We start from the raw sequence: 22,988 nt of genomic DNA, 5'->3' as shown, positions 1-22,988 counted from the left end.
AATTCTTCATCTTTACCTGCTCCCCTCGTTGTTAGCAATGTTCAGCGAGTAAATAGAGCTACCTATACTGGTATTACAACGGGTAGAAATCAAAATACATACTAGCCAGCATAATTCTAACGGAAATTTTGATAATTTTGACTTAGGAAGCTGCTTCTGCTTCTAAAATGGATTTTGTACAGAAATCATAAATTAAAAAGAGTAATGATATGTTAAAAACTAACTCCATGCTTGATGCTATTCAAACTGGAATAAAATTTGCCAACATAAAGTAAGTAAAGTAGTAAGTAAAGTGCAGTAAAATTTGCAAAACATTGTAAGTATTTACATCGCGTGAGATCTTTCATTGAAAATTACATTTGCCAGCCCTGTACAGAACAACTATGTCGATGAAACAGCTAGAACACATATTTCTTCTCGGATCTGACTATTATTTATTGCTATGTGAGGTAGTAATCGAGGTAGCAAGGAAGTGTAATTGTACGTTCTTTAACACAAGAAAACGTTCTTTAACACAAACATATTTAAGTTTTTCGCTATGCTAGACAGCGACCCAGCTAATATTATTAATAAACAACCCGTTTCACCTATCGAACGGAAATGATTTAGAACCCAGATACGGAGCGTGCCTTCGTGGACAATAGATCATCATTAATATTTCGCCAGTGCAACACGATAACCGCAACCAAGCGAACAAAGTGACAAACGCAACCAAGCGAACAAAGTGACAGAAACCAAAATCAAACCTCGGCCCAGCGGCTCCCACTCCCATCGGCCTCACCCGTTTAAACTTGCCACACGGATCAACGGACGGGTGGTGGGTGACATTATCATTCATCTCAGCCGTCGTCAACTTGACTGACTGACCGATCCTCGAAATGGAGGAATACATAAAAAGAGGGTGCTAAGAGATCTTCCTAAATGGGTGGCAAGAGAACGAAGAAAATATCTGCGGAGGACGGAGCTGGAATCACTATAAGAATTTGTTTTCTTCGTTTGTGGCGCGCTCGTAGCCAAATCCAAACACATGTAGGCAAGCTTGATTGACGTGACCGGCATGGGAATGGCGTGTGATTGAGTTAGGCAGAAGTTGTTTTATTTCATCGATGACGATTTGCCTTACCGTGGTTGAATCGGTTTTACTACATGGGGGAATACATAATTTGAATGTTCTTCGTATCCTTTAAATTTCATCGTTGACAAGGAAGAACAAGTCAATATAAAGTTATAGCTTTTAATGCATTATAGGTGCGCATTGATGCAGGTGATTCAATGGTGAGGAGTTCTGCATATCACCCTTTTTCTCTTCATCAGCAGTACGTGATCATGCGGACGCAAGGTTGTTTACAAGTTCTATTCTCAGTTGACTATGCCCTAACAAGGGAATCCCTGAAGGAGTAAAATGCACCAATTAACACTCCGAATACGGTGGGTAAAAAACGGCAACGGCAAGTTTGCAATGTCATAACTTAGCAATTTCTTAATGAATTTCAAAAATTGTGGTATTTTTAGAATTCCTAGGGTTTGTAGATGATTTTGATTGCAAAAAGATTGAAAATAGAGTCTATTTTTTAAAAAGCGAAAAGAGTTGTTACACTTTTTTTTGAAAGGTGTGTTTGTAGGGTTTTTCAAGTGGCGCAAGATCTGTACACATGGCCATCCAGGTTCATGTTTTTGTCACGACCACAAATATCACAGTTCCTAATGTTTTTGGAAAAAAAAACTACGGAGCTCTAGGATCAGTTTCATTGATTGACCTGCTTTACGGATGTTTTGGACTTACCAGAGGATGGCCCCATGGCCATTTGGGTCCATGTTTATGTCATGACCCCAAATTCTTTCTTATATCGCAGTTCCACATGCTTTCGAAAAAAAATGTAGAACTCTAGGATCAGTTTCGAGGATTGACCATTTTAAAAGATGTTCTAGATCTTGCGGAGGACGGTCCCATGGCCTTCTAGGTACATGTTTATGTCACGACCGCAAATTAATTTATATATGACAGTTCCAAGTGTTTTCGAAAAAAACCGTGGAGCTCTAGGATCAGTTTCACACATTGACCACTTTTCCGGATTTTTCGGATCTTCCGGAGGCCGGTCGGATGGTCATCTGAGTCCTTGATTATGTCACGATCCCAAATTCATTATAATATCACAGTTCCTAACGTTTTCAAGAAAACCACGGAGCTCTAGGATCAGTTTCGTGAATTTTCCACTTTCACGGATGTTTCGGATCTTCCGGAGGACGGTCTCATGGCCATCAAGGTCCATTTTTATGTCACGATCCCAAATTTATTCTATCATCTCAGTTCTTAGTGTTTTTTAAAAACTGCGGAGCTCTAGGATCAGTTTCATGTATTGACCACTTTTACGGATGTTCCGGATCTTCCGCTGGACGGTCCTAAAGCCATCTGGGTCCATGTCCCAAATTCATTCTTATATCACAGATCCTAATGTTAAAAAAACGTGGAGCTCTAGGATCAGTTTCATGGATTGTCCACTTTTGCGGATGTTCCGGATTTTCCGGAGGACGGTCTCATGGCCATCCAGGTACATGTACCACTAATATTTTTTTATATCACAGTTCCTAATGTCTAAAAAAAAACCCGCAGAGCTCTAGGATCAGGTTCATGGATTGACCACTTTTACAGATGTTCCGAATTTTTTGAGGACCGTTCCGTTGTCTCCAGGATCCATATATAGGAACCATGACTGTATTCTGGCTAATTGTGAACATTTGTGCCCATTAATCTAAATTACAGATCTTGCGCCACTTGCAAAACCCTACAAACACACCTTTCGAAAAAACGTGTAACAACTCTTTTCGCTTTTTAAAAAAGTAGACGACTCTATTTTCAATCTTTTTGCAATCAAAATCATCTACAAACCCTAGGAAAGGTACCACAATTTTTGAAATTCATTACGAAATGGCTAAGTTATGTCATTGCAAACTTGCCGTTACACGTTTTTCGGATGCATCGTATTCGGATTGTTAAAAAATCAAAATTCAGACATGTAACGAAAAATCCCAAACACGGACGCAACGATAGAGTGCAAATCGAACAAACGACACATTGCTCATGCTCACATGAGCGAGCTCAATGCTCGGTTGATCGACCATTGAAAGGAAGGGAGGAGAAAAGCAGCGGTAATAAAAACGCTTGCCAAATCGTTTTCTTCGTCATTTACTTTCGAGCAACGAACGGATAAGTGTCGGACACGACGTTTGAGTGGAACAGTACGCATCGCACCAATACGAAGACGACGACGACTACGAAAGCACCCACATCAACCGGAGGAAAGGCTTCCCGCAATAGGACGCATGACTAGGCCGCCGTCATCCAGTCGGCATAGACTTGCACTGGTGTGGCCATCATTTGAAAAAAACGGCCCTTTTCAGGGCCACCAATTCAAAACCGGAAAGTGTTAAGAATCAAATGATCAACATATTTGTTCCGTCCACTAGCGGTCCCACGTCAAGCTTCCGTTCGTGCCCCTAGGCACAGACCCTTATACTCTTTTTCTAATTTTTTATTAAGGAGATTTTAAGCCATTGGCTAGTTCATCTCCGAACAATGGGAAATGTTCTGGTTGGAAATCATGATTGAATTCTTCCAGAGAGGTCATTAATTCGGAATGATTTATTTGCCGTCGTTTTTCTCCCATTGTTTAATTTCACGTGACAGTCGTTTCTGCAAGGAATGATAAGTAATAGCAACAACTATAGTAAAGATTCAATCATAATTGTTGTTGTGATAAAAGAAACTCGGCGGTCTAGCAGTGGCTGTTTTTGATAATGGTTTCAATCCAGGGTGAACGAAACATCCTCATCCTTTCACTATTTATAAAGCCGGATACTTCTTCTTTTTCTGTTTGGCTCTTCCACGAGCTTTCGCCTGCCGCAACTTAGTGTTCTTGAAGTACTTACACAGTTATTAATTGAGCGCTTTTTATGCCAACAGATTCATGAATTATACAATGTGGAAAGCATAATTATACCATAGAGATAACTCTAAGACCAGAAGGTCCCGAAGCAACGTGCTCAAGTTTTTGGCTCAGCTCTGGTACTCTCTTCGGTCCCAAGCAAATCGATGCACCCCTCGAAACATCGGAAAGTCCACGCACCCCTCATTTTATCTGCCAAACTTTCATAGCGAATCAAATCAAACATGGTGTAGTACTAGCATTTTGACTAGAATGGGGTACGTTAATCGATTTGCTTGGGACCAATAGGCTAGTCAAGTAGTGAGCCAATTTAAAATCGTTAGTTTCCACCGGTTGGTAATACCGTACCTAAATCAACTAGGCATAAACATCTGCACTTCATTTTTTCCCCCATAAGTGAATAAAAAAAAACTAAAATCTTTTTTTATATATAGGGGAAATGGATGTAATGTCGACCTACATACCCCTAACTTGGGCCCATACATAAATTCAGCAATCTACTAAATTGTCAATAGCGACCAAAAATATCCATTAGTACCGTCCCAATGACGCGTTTATCTAGATAAAATTGATAAATAGCAGATTTTTAGCGATGGGCCCAATGTTAGATCCATGGGCCAACATTGGAGCCATTTTCGCTCCTTATTCCCTTTTTTGGGGCCTCAGATAGGCTAGTCAGTAAAAGCACAATACGCTGAGCAAATTGAAATCAAAATTTGCTGTTATGATGTAACTTATTTTGAATATTTCATTTTGGTTGACTTAACGGTTAACACAGCAAAAATGAGAGCTAAATGTTACACTGTTGAATCAAAAGGAAAACTAATCCTGCTTTCAATTAAATCAATTTGATTACTGATTTTGCATTCATAATATTTAACTGACTGGGCCTGGTGTAAATGATTAGCTTCCATGCTTCTCACGCTGAAAGATTTGAGTTCAAATCTCACCCGGAGTAGTCACGAATGACCTGAAATGTGTTCAACAAAACAATTAAACAATAATCATCAGTTCAATTTTCAACAATACGTTAACAGCAGAACTTGAAGTAAAGCTGCTTTCATTAAAAAAAAAACTGAAAGCACAATATGTAATCAGACTTATTTCGCGGCAATTAAAATCAAAATGTGTTTTTTATTATAATAGGAACTGCAAACTGTTAATATCGATTTGCTTTTATTTTGTTAACCGATTTTGCTTGGGTATTACGCGGTCCAGTCGAGAAAATCTTTCGGGTTGGAAATTGTTTCTACTTCCCTGGACATAGAGTATAATTTTACTTGCAACACTATATAGACATTCACACATTTGTTGACAAGCTCTGAATAAATTACTATAAAAGTTCTTGCAGAACACTAAGTTTAAAGGGTGTCCCACATCAAATTGCATCACGGAAAAACCGCTGTAGAAAATTACCTAGTTGACCGATCCTTTTCAAACTTTAGGACAATCAAATATAACCCATTAGTAAGCTTTTGGCATATTTATTTCATTCAACTTCAATACCATAACCGTACGCTTGCACCTTACGCTTAACTCCACTCATTAGGTGCTGTACAACATCTGGCTGCACGTACAGAAACCCACTTTTTTCATGTTTTCCTCAGATTTGACCTCCTTGGGATGCTTCCGTAGTGTCTGTTTTATAATAGCCCAGTATTTTCCGATGGGTCTTAGTTCCGGTTCGTTGGGTACCTAAGTGACCCCGTTGGCTTCGTACCACTCCAGGACAACATTTGAATAGTGGCACGAAGCTAGATCCGGCCAGAAGATCCTAGGGCCCTCGTGTTACTTCAACAGGTAGATCTCCCCGTTTCAGTCCCGGTAGTCACGAACGGCGCACTTTGAAAATTTCTGCTTCCTTACTTCCTCCGGAACATCAAACTTGCGCTGGGTGGCCAAGAACGTAAGTCTCATCATCCATGATGAGACAATGAGGCTTCGTCAGCATCTGGGTGTACAGTTTCCAGGCTCGTGGCTTTCCCACCGTATTTTGCCGTTCGTTACGATTTGGAGCCTTCTGCACTTTGTACGTATGCAGTCCCTCCCGGTCCTTGGCTCTCTGATGGAAAGACTTTAACAGATTCAACTTTTTGGTAAACAATACACTCTAAACTACTTCTACCCAAATTTTCAAGAGAAAATACCCAAAGGATAATTTTATACAGCACTTTTTCCGTGATGCAATTTGATGTGGGACACCCTTTAGAGTAGGTGGCAACTCGTGCAAAAGCGTCAAAGCCAGGGTGGAAGAAATAATATGCAGATTTGTGGATACGTCCACCCTGGTTTGATCCTATTATCGTCTGCTTAGTAAGTAGAAACAGTCACTACTAGGCTACGGAGCCTCTTATATCATAACTGCTGGAGCACTTTCAGATAGTGTTTCCATTTCCCGGCTATTTTGTGAGGAGCTTTTTTTTGCCTTTCTTTAGAGGATTTTTAGCCACGGGCAAGTTCCTTTGTGGAGGACAGGGTCGTACAAGATTTTGGCTTTTTCTGAATGTAGTTTTTAAATTTGTTTAATTGCTTTATTACCAACATTTTTAGCACAATGGCTAGTTTTTTCCTTGGTTTGATTTCGTCGATCTTTTTTTCCGTGCTGTGCACGGCTGTCTATGCATACAAAAAGAAAGAGCTGTGTGAAAAATCTTAGTGGACTTTACATATGTTTAGTCAACACGTTTCCTACATAACGGATAAAGCGTCTAGGATTTTCGAACTTGTTTTCCGAATTACCAAGGAGTTTAAGGACGTGTTCTGTTTGCAATCTTTGTATTGCTCGCTTGTTCGGTTGGTACTGGAATATGGGTCAGCTTAGAGGATTCCTGAGAGGAGATTTTACGCGATGGTTGAAATTTGTTTCTCTTGCAAAACAAGCTACTTTTTGGTAAACAATACACTCTAAACTACTTCTACCCAAATTTTCAAGAGAAAATACCCAATGGAAAATTTTATACAGCATTTTTTCCGTGATGCAAGTAACACTAAAAACATAATTTCAAATGGTATGATATTTAGTTTGTCGTATAAAAGTACTACAACAGTACTATTTTAATAATTGAGTCATACTAATGTGTGATAAGTTCAATAGAAAACATAAGCGCACGAATCCATTTGGATTGTAAATTTGTTTGTTTTAAATTGGCATCACTCATGTATTCGTAAACACGTTTGTAAAAACATGAAATTTTGATTACATATTTTGTTTGACAAATATCACGAATCAAGTATTTTATGTTTCAGTGTACAAACTAGAAGTAAGGTCAAATATGTTTCATCAAAACAAATAAAAGTCTATGTGTATTAAATAATGTGGTACATTTCGTTTGGCAGGTTAGACATAATCAACCATTACAAAGATTTTGCATAGCCTGCAAATGTTTTGTAACAGAATCCATAAGTTATCAAGTGAAAAATTATTCTTTGAATTTTATAAACCCCCATATAAACCCATTTTGCGGGAACCACTGTTAAACTTGGTTTGGATTTCTTAGATTTCCATGTTTAAACAACGAGAAACGACATTTTTCACATTTAATAGGTGTAAACAATACAACAGAAAGCCAATCGGCAGTAGCCAAATATGTTTTTTTTTAAGTCATATTTAAATTTCGTTGACAATTTGTTACATATGTGTTTGGAATGATTACTCAATACGCTAAGTATGTTTTTTACCAGTCTTATTAAAGTTTTTTTTCTAGTTACATAAACATGGAATACTTACATCTTTTTCATCTGGAATATGTTTCGAAATGTCCTAAGAATGTCATATTTTGGATCATTTTAGACATTCAGGTACATCAAAAAATAAATCAACTATTTCTGGTTATTAGGGTTTTTTTTTCCAAACACACTGCCGACTAAAGTTTCCAGTATAGGACAGTGATATGAAAATAAAATAATTTCTAATCAGTTTTTAAAAAGCTACAAATGTCTCCATGTCTGAATTTGATGCTTTAACACGAGCTTTTGCCTGTTCTCAACATAGTGTTCTATAAAGCACTTCCACAGTTATCATTTGGGTTCTCTAAGGATATTGAGGTAAATGCATATTCGTAATCTGCATTAAAAATGGATCAGAAATCCAAAATTTCATCAATTTTGATATACTGGAACTATTTTAAATAAATGCGATTACATTAGCAAAAATCACCATTTTAGCACCCCTCGGTGGTACTTTGTATGGGAGCGAACTGTCAGCTTGTTAGTTTAGTGTCAAACAGTGAAATTATGACTTTGCTTTAAATCTTGACAGCATGACAAATGCCACCAAGCATTATACTAATCAAGTACCGTCGAGCAATTTTTCTGGCCCTATAATCACATATATTGCAAGTACTTGAGGCATAGAAGTCAGAAAACTTTTGACGTTTGTAAGCTTTCCGTAATGCTGAGTTGATGCTGTGATCAGTCATTTCAAGTCGGGTACATTTTTTCCTGTTTGTATGGTTTCCATATGGAAACAGACAATTGCAGAATATCTTAACCGCTGGAAGGAGAATACTAGGAACAGATCATCACTACTTCAAAAAGAGAGCCGTATAGAAAAAGAGAAAACGAGACTCGTGGCGAAAGGAGTTTTTTGGAAATGGGTGGATAAAAGTTTAACGGTAACGGAGCTGGAGTATCTGAATGATTTGGAACTACATCGGGCGGGATAACCGTGTTCGTTGTTATCCTTCTTTGCAAGCCTCCTCACATAAAATTAAGCATGCTAACGAATTTTCCCAATTTCAATCAGCCTTCCTCGCATCTTCTCTCATTCCATGTATCTGGAAGCCAAAAAGTAAACAACATATCAATTTGTAATATCTTTTAGATCGATCATCATCAAACAGCGGTGTTAATTAGGTCATTCAGCGTGCAAAAATAATCACTAAACTTTGGTCATCTGTTTGAATCTTAAAATCAATAACCAAAATGCCATTACTAACTAGGCTATCTGAGGTTACAATTAGTTGAATATTATTGTAAATCAATATGTGCAATTAGTACGTTAGATACTATTTAAAGTTTTTAAATCGGTATGTTTCTTTTTATATTGAAAGATTTTATGCGAGTTTTTATGTAGCATGCTGTGTTTGCATTTGGATTAGGTACTTTAATGTGATCTTGTTTTTTAGCCTCATGAATTAGCTTGTTTTTTTTTCTTCGTGAAATCACAATTACGTTTGATTTTTTTTTCTCATATAGTAAAACAATTATTAGGATTCATTTTTGATTGTCTATATGATATTTTAACCATGTATATAACAAATATAAATAAAAACCTCGTTCAAATTCACATGTCATTAAGCTGGGAATGAGCTTTTTTTAAAAGATATATCAAAATTTGCAGCATGCGGTGTGTGGTTTCTCCATATTGATGTAATACAAAATAAAACAATCAGTTATAATTATATCAAATAAACTGTCTGTTTCTTTTATTCTTTTATTTTTTTCACTGTATGAAATTACAGTTAGAAATAAAATATTGTTCTATTTTATGATTACGCAATATCTAAGACAAAAATCTTTTTAAACTTTTGCTGGAATCAGGAACAAAATAATGGCGCATTGCATTTTGAGAGGCAAAATTGTTAATTCCACCAAAAATTTGAAAGCGCACTTTAAATTTTAGTTCTATTACCCTAACTGATAATTTATTACTTTTACTATAATTAACTCTGTTCTCTCCGAATAATTGAATCTTGAAAAAATGTTCCGGACAAATCGGCCTACACTTATGTATGACACATTTTTTTTACCTTTCTACAATAAATAAATTATTCAAATCTGTGAAAGGACCTTAGAAATCAAAAGTATTTTCTGGTCTACTGTTGAAATGCTTTATATGACATATTATTTAGTGTTAGAGAAATCACACATTACATGCTGTGACATAAAGATGTTTCATTGGCTCCACCTTCTGCGCTTTTTTGATCTTATAGAAGAAGGAATAATAGTTTAGGCATTTTACTGGAAAACATTTTAGAAAGTCACACTAGGATTCCAAATATGTATATGGAACATTTGCTGTTACGTGGGAAAGTGCAATTCCAAACTAAAATGTCATATGACAGTCTCTGTCAACGACACTGCCGCCGAAGACCGTCACGTAGTTATGTATTATAGTTTTTCTTATAACAAGAGCTGCACATGTTGTGATTGTGTGAATTCTAAAAATAGCAAGCAACGATATCCTAGATATAACATTTTTGATCAGAAATGGTTTAATTTACATAACATCGTGGAATTAGAATGAAATCACACATTGTCATACAATAGTTATTTGATAATTTTCTTTTTCTCGAGTGTAATGTCACAGACAAACAGACATAACACATTGAATATTTCTCAATGTAAAACATCGTCGCTAAAACATTACCGCCATCTGATGAGCACAGTGTGGTGGGTAGTACGCTGAACAGATGGCGGAAGTGTGTAAACGTCAAACGCAAGGGAATTGACTATGCGCGCCACAGGTGGCGGTACTACCAACTAAGTTACTATTAAATTGACCGTTAAATGCTTGTTCGATGAACAACTTGCGACTGTTATGTCTGTTTGTCTGTGGTAATGTGTTGTGTGATGTGTGATAGAGACGACGGTAGAGCATGAGTGTACGAATCAGTGCTGCAAAATCTCGACTAAGCACGGTGATATTGACAATTCTGCTTTGGTCACTCTTTTGAGCTAAGAGTCATAGTCATAGCTAACCATGTCAATTGTCAATGACAATGCTATGAGTGACGAACATCTGTAGATTTCTATATTAACAAAATTTGTAACAAAATTAAATGACTTGAGCAACACAATTACATGGAGCCGTTAATGTGAACAAGCATCTACGCTCCGAACTATTTGGATAACAATAATGTGCCACAGAATGTACGAAATTAAACTTTTGGTTACAAGGTGAATCATTGTCATTGACGAAAAAATGAATGAGATTTTGACGAAGGTTATTTTGACGATCAAGTCTGTCAGTGACTATGTGACGAAACATTTTGTCAATATCGCGTGGAAGTATGTCAATGACAATGACTAATATCAGCACTGGTACGAATACAAACAGACCACACACATAACCAGTGGAAATTATCCATCTAAATTTCACATAACTTTCATGTAATCCCATAGTTGGAAATCGCACCACTAAATCACATGAACCTCATGTGTCATATGAAATCTATATGAATATTCACATAGAATTTATTATGCTATGTTATATTCAGATAAAAATCATTAACTATGTTATTGAAAAAAAAAAATCATGTGCGTTCCTAATAGAAACTATGTGAAAACTTTTTTTCAGTGTAGTAAAATACGTCAACCGTTTCAACACCTTGTTGTGAGAAGGCATGGCAACCCATTTACATTCATTTCGTGCATTCATTTACATGCATTTGCCTCTAACTTTTTCCCACAACAGAATTCCGTGAAAAATAGGGCTTTTGATCTCATTTCCGTCCTACTAAGCACAACTCGCGCTTTACTTTTCTTAACGAGTTTGCACAAAAAATGGAATATTGCTGTCAAAGGTGACTTCTAAATTTATTCACCTTTCCATACGTACCGTCGGATTTGATAAAGAGTCACAAATTATTGAGATATTGTTTAAAATCTAATCTAAAATCTAATCTAATCTTGATTCTAAATTCGTTCTATGAGTTTCAATTCCGTCCTAACGCATTGAAACGCAAATAGATTTTCTTCTTCCTACGGATAAACGTAGAAAATGGGAATTCGCAAGGAGCGCTTCTTTTGTTTTGAGAACAAAGAGCGTAAATATTCATACAATGCGCTCTAACAGGGTTTATGTTGTAGCTAATGAACTAACGCATCGGAACAAACCTATTATTGATTTCTGCACGGTGAAATCATTGATAATATTGATGTTTTCTGATTGATAGAACGGAAGTGGGCGATTACGACGAAGTAGCGCTCTACACTATGAAGCTTTTGTAGGTTTTAATATTAGCTAAAACTTATGTCAGTAACTCAAATCTGTACCTCTTATGCATGACGAACTAGAACGGGCAGAGCTTGTTATTATTTGTCATTGAATGTAATTTACATTCACTGAAAAACAATAGTGGGATCCGTTTGCTCTGGTTCATCATGCATAAAAGATACAGATTTGAGTTTTTGATAAAAGTTGTAACAAATATCAAAACCTACAAAGGCTTCATACATCGTTCCACGGAATTCTGTTGATGAAAAAGTTAGAGGTAAATGAATGCATGAAATGATTTGTCATGCCTGGTTATCAAGTTATCAAAATGATATCATAATGTTTGCAAATTTAAATATAGCCCTATGCCTCCCAAAGGAACATTTCAGCACAGACAAACAGACGTAACTCTTCATTGTGTATCTTCGTTCATGCATTTAACGGTTGATTTGAATATTATCAGTTCCGCGAACTACTCGCCGCAGCGCTGGCATCGGATCACTTTGACGTTTCTATGTATTCTATAGAACTTTTATGCAATATTGTTTACAATTTAGCGAGCAAGCTTGTTTTCCGCGAGAAGCCAGATAGATGTCGCTACTGAGGTTATATGTTTTCAAGAACAAGTTTTTCAAAGAGTTACGTCTGTTTGTCTGTGATTTCAGCCTTATAAACCTCTTCGAAACCACGACAAAACCGAAAATGTTACTTAGTTTACGTTAACGGAGATAGATCAGTTCTGTTGTGAGTTTAAAATATGTGACTATGAAACAATTAAAATTTTTATTGATCCTCACTTACATTGCTCTAACTTTCACTGTAGTTGTCCAAACGTGGTTGTCATGACAATGATCAACAAGCCTGTTGTTGTTGTATGTATGTATGTATGTATGTAAGGTAGCCACCATCCCTTCAAAGATCTTGTCTTGTATGCAGCTCAATTTGAGCTACTGATCTAAATTTACACTACCGCTGTATGAAGGGTCAACAACGGAGGGGTGGAGCCGTAAGCAGAGGCACTTATGCGAAATCCACGGGAATTTAAGAATCTCCTTCCAACGATAAGATCCAACAAATCGAATATCGCAATTCGCAATACATATTAAGCTTCCTACAGGATGGTTTGTAAAGAAGGGCCCGTCAATCTTAAGCCTGTTGTTGTTGTGAAGAAATTGGCATTGTTGCCTTCATACTCATCTATCAATTTACCATATTTTGTCGTTTTTTGGAGTTCTATATTTCTAGATATAAACTGATCGAATAAACAAAAGGCTTTTTGTTCATTGCAATAGCAACAACTTATTATTAGTGGAGTGGTGTTGAGTACTTGGCACTGATGAAGTCTGCAAGTAGTAGACAAAATACACGTATCTGTCAAAGGATAAGCAATTATAACGGAATTTAAAGGAAATAAACCAACACACTCAAAGCTCTTCATAACATATTATTATTTTTTCACCGTTTGGACAAGTAGGAGCAAAGTTAGTAATAAGTGATTTTTATCAATTCTTCCGTAGTAATTCCCATATAAATTTCAAATCATTGGCACGACCTCTAATCCTTCATCAATCTTTACCCATTTTTGCACAGGATCAAATTTTTGGGTAGTGAATCGGACTGGAAGGTGGTCTATCAGAAATGCATCTCTTTTATTTTCAAATGAAGCACTCTAGTTTACACGTTTAGAACCTAATTTTGAATGGGATAGGAACTTAATTAGAAACTTTGAATATTGAATTGAATCTTTGATGATTTTATAACTTTATTCATAAATCCTTTATATTGTAATTGTTATTGAATTGAGCAACACAAAAAATCTCATAGTCCTACGTCAATAATGCGGTCGCGTTTCAGACACAAACCCTTATTTTTTTTGTTATGGTCACTTTAAAGTTCTTGGGATAAAAAAGTGACTTTTCCGGGTTGAGAATTGAACCCGAGACTTTTGCGTGAGAGGCATGGATGTTAACCACTACGCTGGGGCCGCACACTGGGGCAGATCATTGATTTTCTCGGAAAAAATTAATAACTTTTGAACAAAGCATCCAATCAGAATACTGTCTTGGGTAAAGTTGTTTGTATTAGTTAAGCGCTTCTTTTGAATAAATTAATTAGTTCGCAACTTGGTCGTAGAGATGGCGCGCGAATCTAACTTTTGAATAAAGCATCCTAGACGTATGGTGTTTTCAACAAAGTTTTTTATCTATTAAAATGAAGGAAAGTTGCACAAGACATAAAACTTCCATAACCTTTAGTTTCGGAGATATAGGGTATATTGAAAAATATGATGTCAAAATTCTTATTTGTTAACTTTTTTGTATATTTTCATATGTTTGCACTGGTTTTTGCATTTATTCCAACGAAAACAAACTAGGTGCAAATTTTCATTGCACTATTTGTGGAATTTATAGTGGTTTTAGTGAAATATTCTTGAAAAACATGATATTTTGCCTCTATTTTAGGTGGGTGGGATTCTCGAAAGGGCAGCTAAGGGCAGCTGGATTTTGTCTCTTTTGCTAGCTCATGTCATTGTCTAACATATACCAGAAAACTGAAGACATGATATTCGATGATTTTTTTAAATTTCACTTTATATATACCGATAAAAACATCGTTTACATTGAAATGAACTGTTTCACATAATGAAAAACATTATATAAATTTTTGACATGTCACCATTTTTAAATGCTGTGCTGAATTTTGAGATTGTTTACTTATTATGAGCTGCCAGCGAACCAGGGGCCTGGCTGGCGGCCATGTTTTTGATGCTATCATCTGCTTTTGACTCTCTGCTTACTACACGATTATCCGTCCCTTTCCACCATGTATACGTCAGCTCAATCAGCTGCATTACCCAGGTAAAGTTGTATATGTGACATCATCGTACAAGCTGTGTGCTGCCGTGCCAACGTGATCGTGTACAACGTACAATTATCGATTACTTTTTCGAAGAGACGTATCAGCTTTTGTAAACAATGCATTTGATCGTCGGTTTGGTGTAACTGATAGCTCATCCACGCATACTAATACCACTATAATGCAGGAGAAAATTTCCCCTATCTGATGGTAGTGTTAGTATACGTGAGCGAGCAACCAGTTACGCCAAACCGACGATCAAATGCATTGTTTACAAAGCTGATACATCTCTTCGAAAAAGTAGTCGAGAATTATTAATGTGCGTCAATGTTTCAGTAGTTGGTATCCATAAGCGTGATTTTTTTTCTCGTTTCAGTTCAGTGATCAATTTCCGGTGTTGAGCAATAATCCACAAAGTTGCTATAATGGATTCACCTTCAATGTAAATTTTCAACAGTTGTTTATTCTATGCCATATGCTCAAAATGCATTTCGTTTAGTGGTGTCTCAAAATTAATTTTAGTAAAGATAATAGATCACACAAGCACATCAAACTATTTTTACAACCAGATCCATTAATTACAAGTCTGCGAAAAAGACCGAAGAAAAATTCAGCCCAATTAATAAAAAAAAAAAAAAAAATAGCGAGGTATTGGCATTATTACAACCACCGGATTCATTTGACAGATAGTTACAATTAAGGACAACTGATTTCTAAATACTTCAAGATAGTTTAATCTTTAAACCATTACTGCTTCTGCAATTTAAAAAGTTTAACGAATAAAAATTTTACATAACTGACAGGTTTCCTTATTAGTAGAGATACTTGTAACGGTTTACAAAAGGTGAAATTAAAAAAAATCATCGAATATCATGTCTTCAGTTTTCTGGTATATGTTAGACAATGACATGAGCTAGCAAAAGAGACAAAGTCCAGCTGCCCTTAGCTGCCCCTACGAGAATCCCACCCACCTAAAATAGAGGCAAAATATCATGTTTTTCGAGAATATTTCACTAAAACCACTATAAATTCCACAAATAGTGCAATGAAAATTTGCACCTAGTTTGTTTTCGTTGGAATAAATGCAGAAACCAGAGCAAACATATGAAAATATACAAAAAAAATACAAATAAGAATTTTGGCATCATATTTTTCAATACACCCTATATCTCCGAAACTAAAGGTTATGGAAGTTTTATGTCTTCTGCATCTTTCCTTCATTTTAATAGATAAAAAACTTTGTTGAAAACACCATACGTCTAGGATGCTTTATTCAAAAGTTAGATTCGCGCGCCATCTCTACGACCAAGTTGCGAACTAATTAATTTAGTCAAAAGAAGCGCTTAACTAATACAAACAACTCTACCCAAGACAGTATTCTGATTGGATGCTTTGTTCAAAAGTTATTAATTTTTTCCGAAAAAATCACTGATCTGCCCCAGTGTGGGCCGTCCCCAATCGTAGATTTATTCATTCATTGCAAATCTATTTTAGAGCATCCATCAAACGCACAAAGAAACATTATACACTAAGTTTTATTTCTGATGAACTTTAAACACTTACTTTAGCATTAAGGAATGTTTGGTATTCCGGACGTTCTTCCTGTTCCAAAGATAGATTAATGCTAAGAAATTTCCGACACATCCAAAAAGGTACGATAGCGCAATCACTACAACAAAGTGTGTTCTCAACGGTGATGGTGCGAATTCTTTCGTTAGGTTTCCTCCGGCTGCGAGGTTTGCAATAAGGCTCACATTGCTACTATAGTTCGAATCTCCCGGCATCACTAAAAACTCGGCCAGCGAGTTATTGAACGCAAAGTCGGACATTTTCAAACATGCACACTAGCAGGGCACTGACCGATTCGAATCACACACGCGCACCCAATTCCAACTAATCCTTCCGGAGAGAATTACTTTTTCATTTGTTTCAATTAACACTAATCCCTGATTAGATCTCAGGATGGAACTTTGAATTCATTCGCGTATCCAATATATCGACACATGGAGGTCCTTCAAGGAGGGAATAGCACTCATCGTTGATCGAAATGTTATTTGACAGCGATCTAATCTGTATCCTGAAGCATTAATCCTTCACCGTTCTTGAGACCGCCAAAGTGGACTGCGAATGGACAGTGGGTCGTTGTCCTGTACGCCTCCAGATGAGGAACCGATCCGAACCGAACCGAACTCGCGCGCTTCCGAAACCAAACTAAACATGCCGTAAGGAAAGCAAAATAATTGTATCCACCCACATTCCCCCCAAGGAATGGCGCTGCTGGCGATGACGGGCAAACCATGGCGGGAAGCAACTAGTTGGAAGATAGGACTCGAGCCGCCGAAGATGACCGATGATGATCGCAATTTTATGGCGATGGGGTGCGGGCACGGGAGAACATAAAGGAAAATCGTTTAATTGTTTTATTGATCGTTTGTATTTAAATTAAATTGAAACGCGACACTTTTGCGGTTTATATTTTGTGTACTGTACACAACAGTCCGAACAATACTCCATCTGTTCAACAACGGGGTGTTATGCTATTACTTTTCTAAACTGAAGTCGCAAAATTTTAATCGGGATGACATTCGGTTTGGTTTCGATGGTTTTCGGAAAACGGGTGCAACGGATAGACGAGAGGTATGTTTGCGGTTTTGATGATGAGAGGTTTCCTGTTGTTAATTATACATTGTATACATTAAGGTGGGTCATCATGATGATTTTTTTTGTTCCCAAACAACTGTGCAAAATTTGGGGACGATTGGTTGTAACCCGGCTTTCCGCATTGCGCTTGAAATTTGTATGGAAAACCTATTTTTCCCCCTAGAGACTACGCAACTAAACATGTAAAAGTATAGTCCACGAGATGCTTAACAACTTTGCCCAAAGATGTACGGTGTTAGAAAGTTTCTAAAAAAAAGTTATAGCTGTTCAAAGATCGATGTTTCGATTTAAATCACTTTTTCTGCCAACACTGCCGGTGTTCAAATGAAAGTCAGATTCCAAACTGAAATAACTTTGGAGTTTCTTATATAATCGATTTGGTATGTTAAAAAGAATTATTCAAAAACAATTGTTTAATCTCATAAGCGTAGTTAGAGGGGGATTCATATTCCCCGCCCCTTCACTCATATCAATGGAAGTATAGTTTCAATCTGAAATAACTTCGGTGTTTCTCATATTATCAAGTTCTTCTTGTTTCCTTTAATTAACATCGGTCTCTGTTCCGCAATCTAGTGCCAATCACCGATGGACATCGATTGCCATTCATTGACGGCAATCGAATGTGCAGGAAGGCAGCTTCCACACCTGCGTAGGATATCGCATCCATTCAACACACATGGGCCGGAACCAACGGCTTTACTTCCCTTCCGCAGGCTTGGGGTGAGAAATCAGTCACACTTACCACTACACCACCGGCGCCGGCTCGTGTCAAGTTGGTATGTTCATATTTGTTATTAAAAAAACATATGCTCAATCTAATAGACGTAGTTGGATATGGGAAGGGTCTTAGTATATCCCCTCCACCCATTGGCGTAGCTACTGGGGGTTTCCCAGGGGGGGGCAGGATTATCTAGGCTCCCTATAACTTTTGGTGTTTTCTTTATTCATCGGTAGTTTGTCAAGCTTGTCAAGTTCGATGTTACTAATATTTTTTAAAAGTCCTTTATGCTGACTACTTTTCGAAGCAATTTTGAGAAATCATATTTTGTCGATATTTAATTGATGGCATAATAAGACGTCTACAGGCTCTACAAATTGGTAATGAGCCCAGGGATTTTTATTTAAATTTTGAGAACTTCGTAAAACTTCAATGACTTCTAAGAAGTTCAGGAAAAATCGTTGAAATAGAGGTAACTTATTAGAAATTTTGGGAGCATTATATATCTTCAGACAAATTCGTCAAAGCATGGAACTTGGAAAAGTTCTGAAGACTGCGTAGAAGTGGAAAATTAATTTAAGTTTGAGGAGCTTCGTAGAAGTTAAGGTAACATTATTTTATTTCTGGGAAGCTCATTATTGATCGGAAACCTCTATATCATTTCAGGTCACTTTTTTGAAGCCTCATGGTCTTGAAAATAGTTGTGGTAATTACGTACAACTGCAAGATATTTCGTTTGTGGAACTTCGCGGAAAATCATCAAGAAACGTAGGAGTTTTAGCATTTTGAGGAGCTGCGTAAAATTTAATATAAGTGTAAGGAATTTTGAAAAAGTTCGGGGAATTTTGTAGAAGATCTAAAGATAATTCAATTAACTTCTAGGAAATTCAGGGATCCTCACTTCAGTATAGGGAACTTCGTTGCAGTTTGTCAGAGATCTTAATACAAAAAAAAAACCCATTAACTTTTTGGGTTTTTTTTTTACATTTCAAGGAACTTTCCAGATGTTGAAGAATATTTGTAGATGATAGGTGCCCTTCCAGAAGTGTAAAGATGTTGAGAGATCTTCGTAGAATTATGAGAGATTGACAAAATATGGAATTACAAATAAATTCAGGGAACTTCGTATTTTTATAATATAACTAGCTGAGTGTGCCTTGCTCGGGATTCAATATTAGCTTGAGTTTATGCACCAATTAAAAAAAAGCATGCTATATTGTACGTGCCCCCCCCCCCTCTTATCTAATGGGCTACCCTCTATGACCTCCACATGCCAAATTTGGTTCCATTTGCTTGATTAGTTCTCGAGTTATGCAGCAATTTCTGTTTCATTTGTATGGGATCCCCGTCTTAAAGAGGGGGAGGGAACCATCATAAGAACCTTTTCCTGCCCCAAAACCCACTGCATACAAATTTTTACGCCGATCGGTTCAGTAGTTTCCGAGTCTATATGGGTCAGACAGACTGACAGGCAGACATTCATTTTTATACACATAGATTTATAGCCGGAGGTGAACTAGCCTCAGGCTGAAAGCCTCCCTAACAAAGAAAACTTAATTTTACTTAATATCATTTATTTGTAAAGGCTCAATTTCATTAGCTTTGCAGAGCCGTAATTCAAAGTATAGTAGCAATATTTCTTATGACTGAAGTTAGTAGAACGGGGATCGAATACTCGAGGTTTAGGACAACATTTTTTTAACAGGTTGGATGTGGACTTGGGATAAGGTACATGAGGTGAATTGTCGTTTTAACCTCTGTTAGGGAAACTTCATAGATGTTGAGGAAATTTAGTAAAACTTAAGGGAGTTTTGTAGATGTTCACTAAACGTTGTATAAGTTACAGGATATTTTTTCAGACATCCTTCCTAGACAGCAGGAAATATTCAAAAGATCTCCATATAGACACAGATATTAGTAAAGTTCTCTGGATATTTTTCAAGGCTTCCGGTTGATCACGTTCTGAGGATCTCCAACTGTTTAAAAATTCAATGTTCTTTCAAGACTGTAGGTTGTTCAGAAAGTACCGTAATCTGGGGGAAATTGATCACCGGAGTGAAATTGATCATAATGCGTTGTGCTTTTAATTTTCTCATATATCATGGTCCTATGGTCAAATCCTAAAAGTGTATAATCATGAGACTCCAATGATTGCCTCGATGTGTTTTTCCTAACAAAAAAAATATTACAAAATTTTTAATTTTATAGAGCTGACGCTAAGTAGCATACAATATCAACATCCAAACAAACGATCATAGGACTGCAACGATTGATGTCATTACCATTCAATTGTCATATTTTACTAAACTAAGTGTCAATGAATCCAAATTATTTAATAAATTGCGGTAGAATGTTTCAAATATCAAGAAATCCAGGGTTTGTTGCAAAATTACCAGTGATTTTGAATAAAATTGCCTACAGCTAGGCGCAACTGTACATTTAAGAGATTCCTCGAAGATTCCACAAATGGCCGCCACGAGAGCTATACATACACTTCCACTTCGAATTTTCAATTACACAAATCTCAGAAATTAGGGCCTCATTTCACCTGAAATTGCTACTACTATCACCTGAAATTGCTGCAGTGCAGTGAATGTGGAGTAACAGTTTCATTGTGATACGTGTCCTGGAAGTTGATATTTGTGCACTTGAATTTTCGAAGTGATTACTAGAATAAGGATCTCACAACGAAACACCTTCAGACATCTTTTTTTTTTTGCGTTTCTAATGAAAACACTTTTCACACAAGGGTTTAAGCATCTGAATCGGATTCAGGGAGCCCACATTTAATAAGAAATATTACTAGAAATGCATTGGGAAGCTATTTGAGGGGTTGATCAATTTCACCCAATTTCGAAATTTTCAAATTTAGGATTTCAAAATTTCCTTAACAAAACATCCAATATTATAAGAAATCATGCAGGACGATGGAGCGCTCATAGCTCCTGATTAAAATATCATTAGTTTTTTTTTCAATTTAGTTCATTGTAGAAACTAATTGTGATCAATTTTTCCCCGGATTACGGTATTCAAAAGTTTTCCAACTAATTGAATGTGATGGAATTTTGAATGATGAATCTACACACTAAGTTTTTTCCACCAAGTTCGGCTGTGCAAATCCCGGCCAAAAAAGTTTTACTGAGATCTCAGTAAACATTTCATTTGTTTACTGAGATTCAGTTAAGCATTATCCGACACTCTGCAATCAAATGTCACTTTTGCTGAGATCTCAGTGAATCTTATTGTTGCCGAGATTTGCACAGCCGAGCTCTGTTGAAAAATATGTGTAAATTTTATAGACATGTTTGTACATTATCTGTAGGGAAGACCCGTTTTTTGGTTATTTAGCAATATTGTCAAGAATTAGCACTCCAGCAGCTGAATTCCGGGCATACATTTAAACGAAGAGATGGAAATTTCTACATATATCTAATATGTATAAATTTCTTATATTTATGCCCCGAATTCAGCTGCAGGATTTTTGTGTATATTTTTTGATTAAATAAATCAAGAGCAATGAAAAACCTCGTGTAAATGATTAATTGGTTCCAAATGGGTATAACCAAAACAAACTTCATTTAAAATAAAATAAAAAGTCCCAATGCTTTTGAAAAAATAAATTCAATTATTATTTAGTTATAAACAGGGACACAATCATTCAAGGTTCGAATTCATTCCTTTCGATTAGAATTAAATTTAAATCTTGATTGACGAATGTTAGTTAGGCTGATGCATCGAAGAAAAATCGTTCTGAATAAATGCTTTATTACTTTCTTTTCTCCTCAAAAATCAAAGTCATGACAAATTATAACAGACTTTATAATATTTTTTGAAATTTTTAAATCTTAATCTTGATAAAGTTCTTAATATATGAAATTTATTCTGTGTGCACTTCACCATGTTTCAAATTCAAACTGTTAGAATTTCATTTTGATTCCTATGTTTGAGATTTAACTGATGATGAAATATTCAGAATCTAAAAATAAGCTAGCTCTCCCAATCGAGGTCCCAATCATTGCTATGAAATAAATATAATAAAATTTATTGTTTCACCATTAAAATAAAAGTAAATCTGAATGCCATATTATTGGTCACAGAAAAAATGTACCAAAAAAAAGGTGCTTAGCTGGAAGTAGGTATTCAAGAGTATTTGGATATATTTGTTATAAAATCACGTTTTTGGTCATAAAAGAGCGTAGAATACACTTAAGTAATATGTTTTTTTGGTCAAATCGGGCTAAAATTTCACGAGGAATCCAAACCTGAAGTCAGATTTTACATATAATGTATTTTAAAGAGTTTTATATAAGTAAGTATGGTAAATTTTGAGGTACGTTAAAAATGAACCTCAGATTCGGAAGGTACGCTATTGGTACACTACATTGCTGAAGGTTTTGGAAGGTTTAATGAAGATTTTCGAAAAATCACCCGTCTATTCAGCAGGACACCCTAAAACAAGGAGTTTGCGAGGTACGTTCAAAATCCTTGAAGGTACGCTATGGTACGCAGTTGGTACACTACGAAAAACATAATTTTATCATCTATTGTGAAAAGTGGCCTGTTGGATAGATTGACATCATAAATTTCATTTTATCAGTGGTCAATGGAATCACATTTCGTGTGCGACGATGAATTCACGCGTGAGTTTGATCTGAAAGCTCGAAAAGAGAGGTAGGAAAAACCAAAAACAGGAGAAAAAGGAAAATGTCTTCACGAGTTTCGTCTCAGACATATCTTTAAGTGGGCTACGTTTTAGTTGGGCTCCCATTAGTTGAGCTGCAGCCCACCAAAATCAAAGCCAAACGTCAGTAATGATACATGTAATTTCAATGCGAAACAGTCAGTTGCTTCCTTGATGCTTGTCAACGAT

General features: G+C 36.4%; 1 protein-coding gene across 2 annotated transcripts in view; it reads right to left on the bottom strand.

The window, feature by feature from the left end:
- LOC135709004 (prostaglandin E2 receptor EP4 subtype) overlaps positions 1 to 16,945 on the bottom strand; it is a 36,473-nt gene extending 19,528 nt beyond the window's left edge. For both annotated transcript variants that reach the window (XM_065231203.1, XM_065231204.1), the window contains exon 1: positions 16,303 to 16,945. In XM_065231203.1, the coding sequence (XP_065087275.1) occupies positions 16,303 to 16,568 (266 nt within the window). In that variant the 5' untranslated portion in view covers positions 16,569 to 16,945. The remainder of the gene's footprint in view (positions 1 to 16,302) is intronic.
- Between the last annotated feature and the right edge of the window lie 6,043 nt (positions 16,946 to 22,988).

This window comes from Ochlerotatus camptorhynchus, unplaced genomic scaffold (assembly GCF_037179485.1).
Source record: "Ochlerotatus camptorhynchus isolate MF236.1 unplaced genomic scaffold, CSIRO-AGI_Acam_v1.1 ptg000344l, whole genome shotgun sequence".
NCBI lineage: Eukaryota > Metazoa > Arthropoda > Insecta > Diptera > Culicidae > Ochlerotatus > Ochlerotatus camptorhynchus.
The sequence above is the reverse complement of the archived record's forward strand: the minus strand, read 5'-3'. Positions and strand labels throughout refer to the sequence as shown.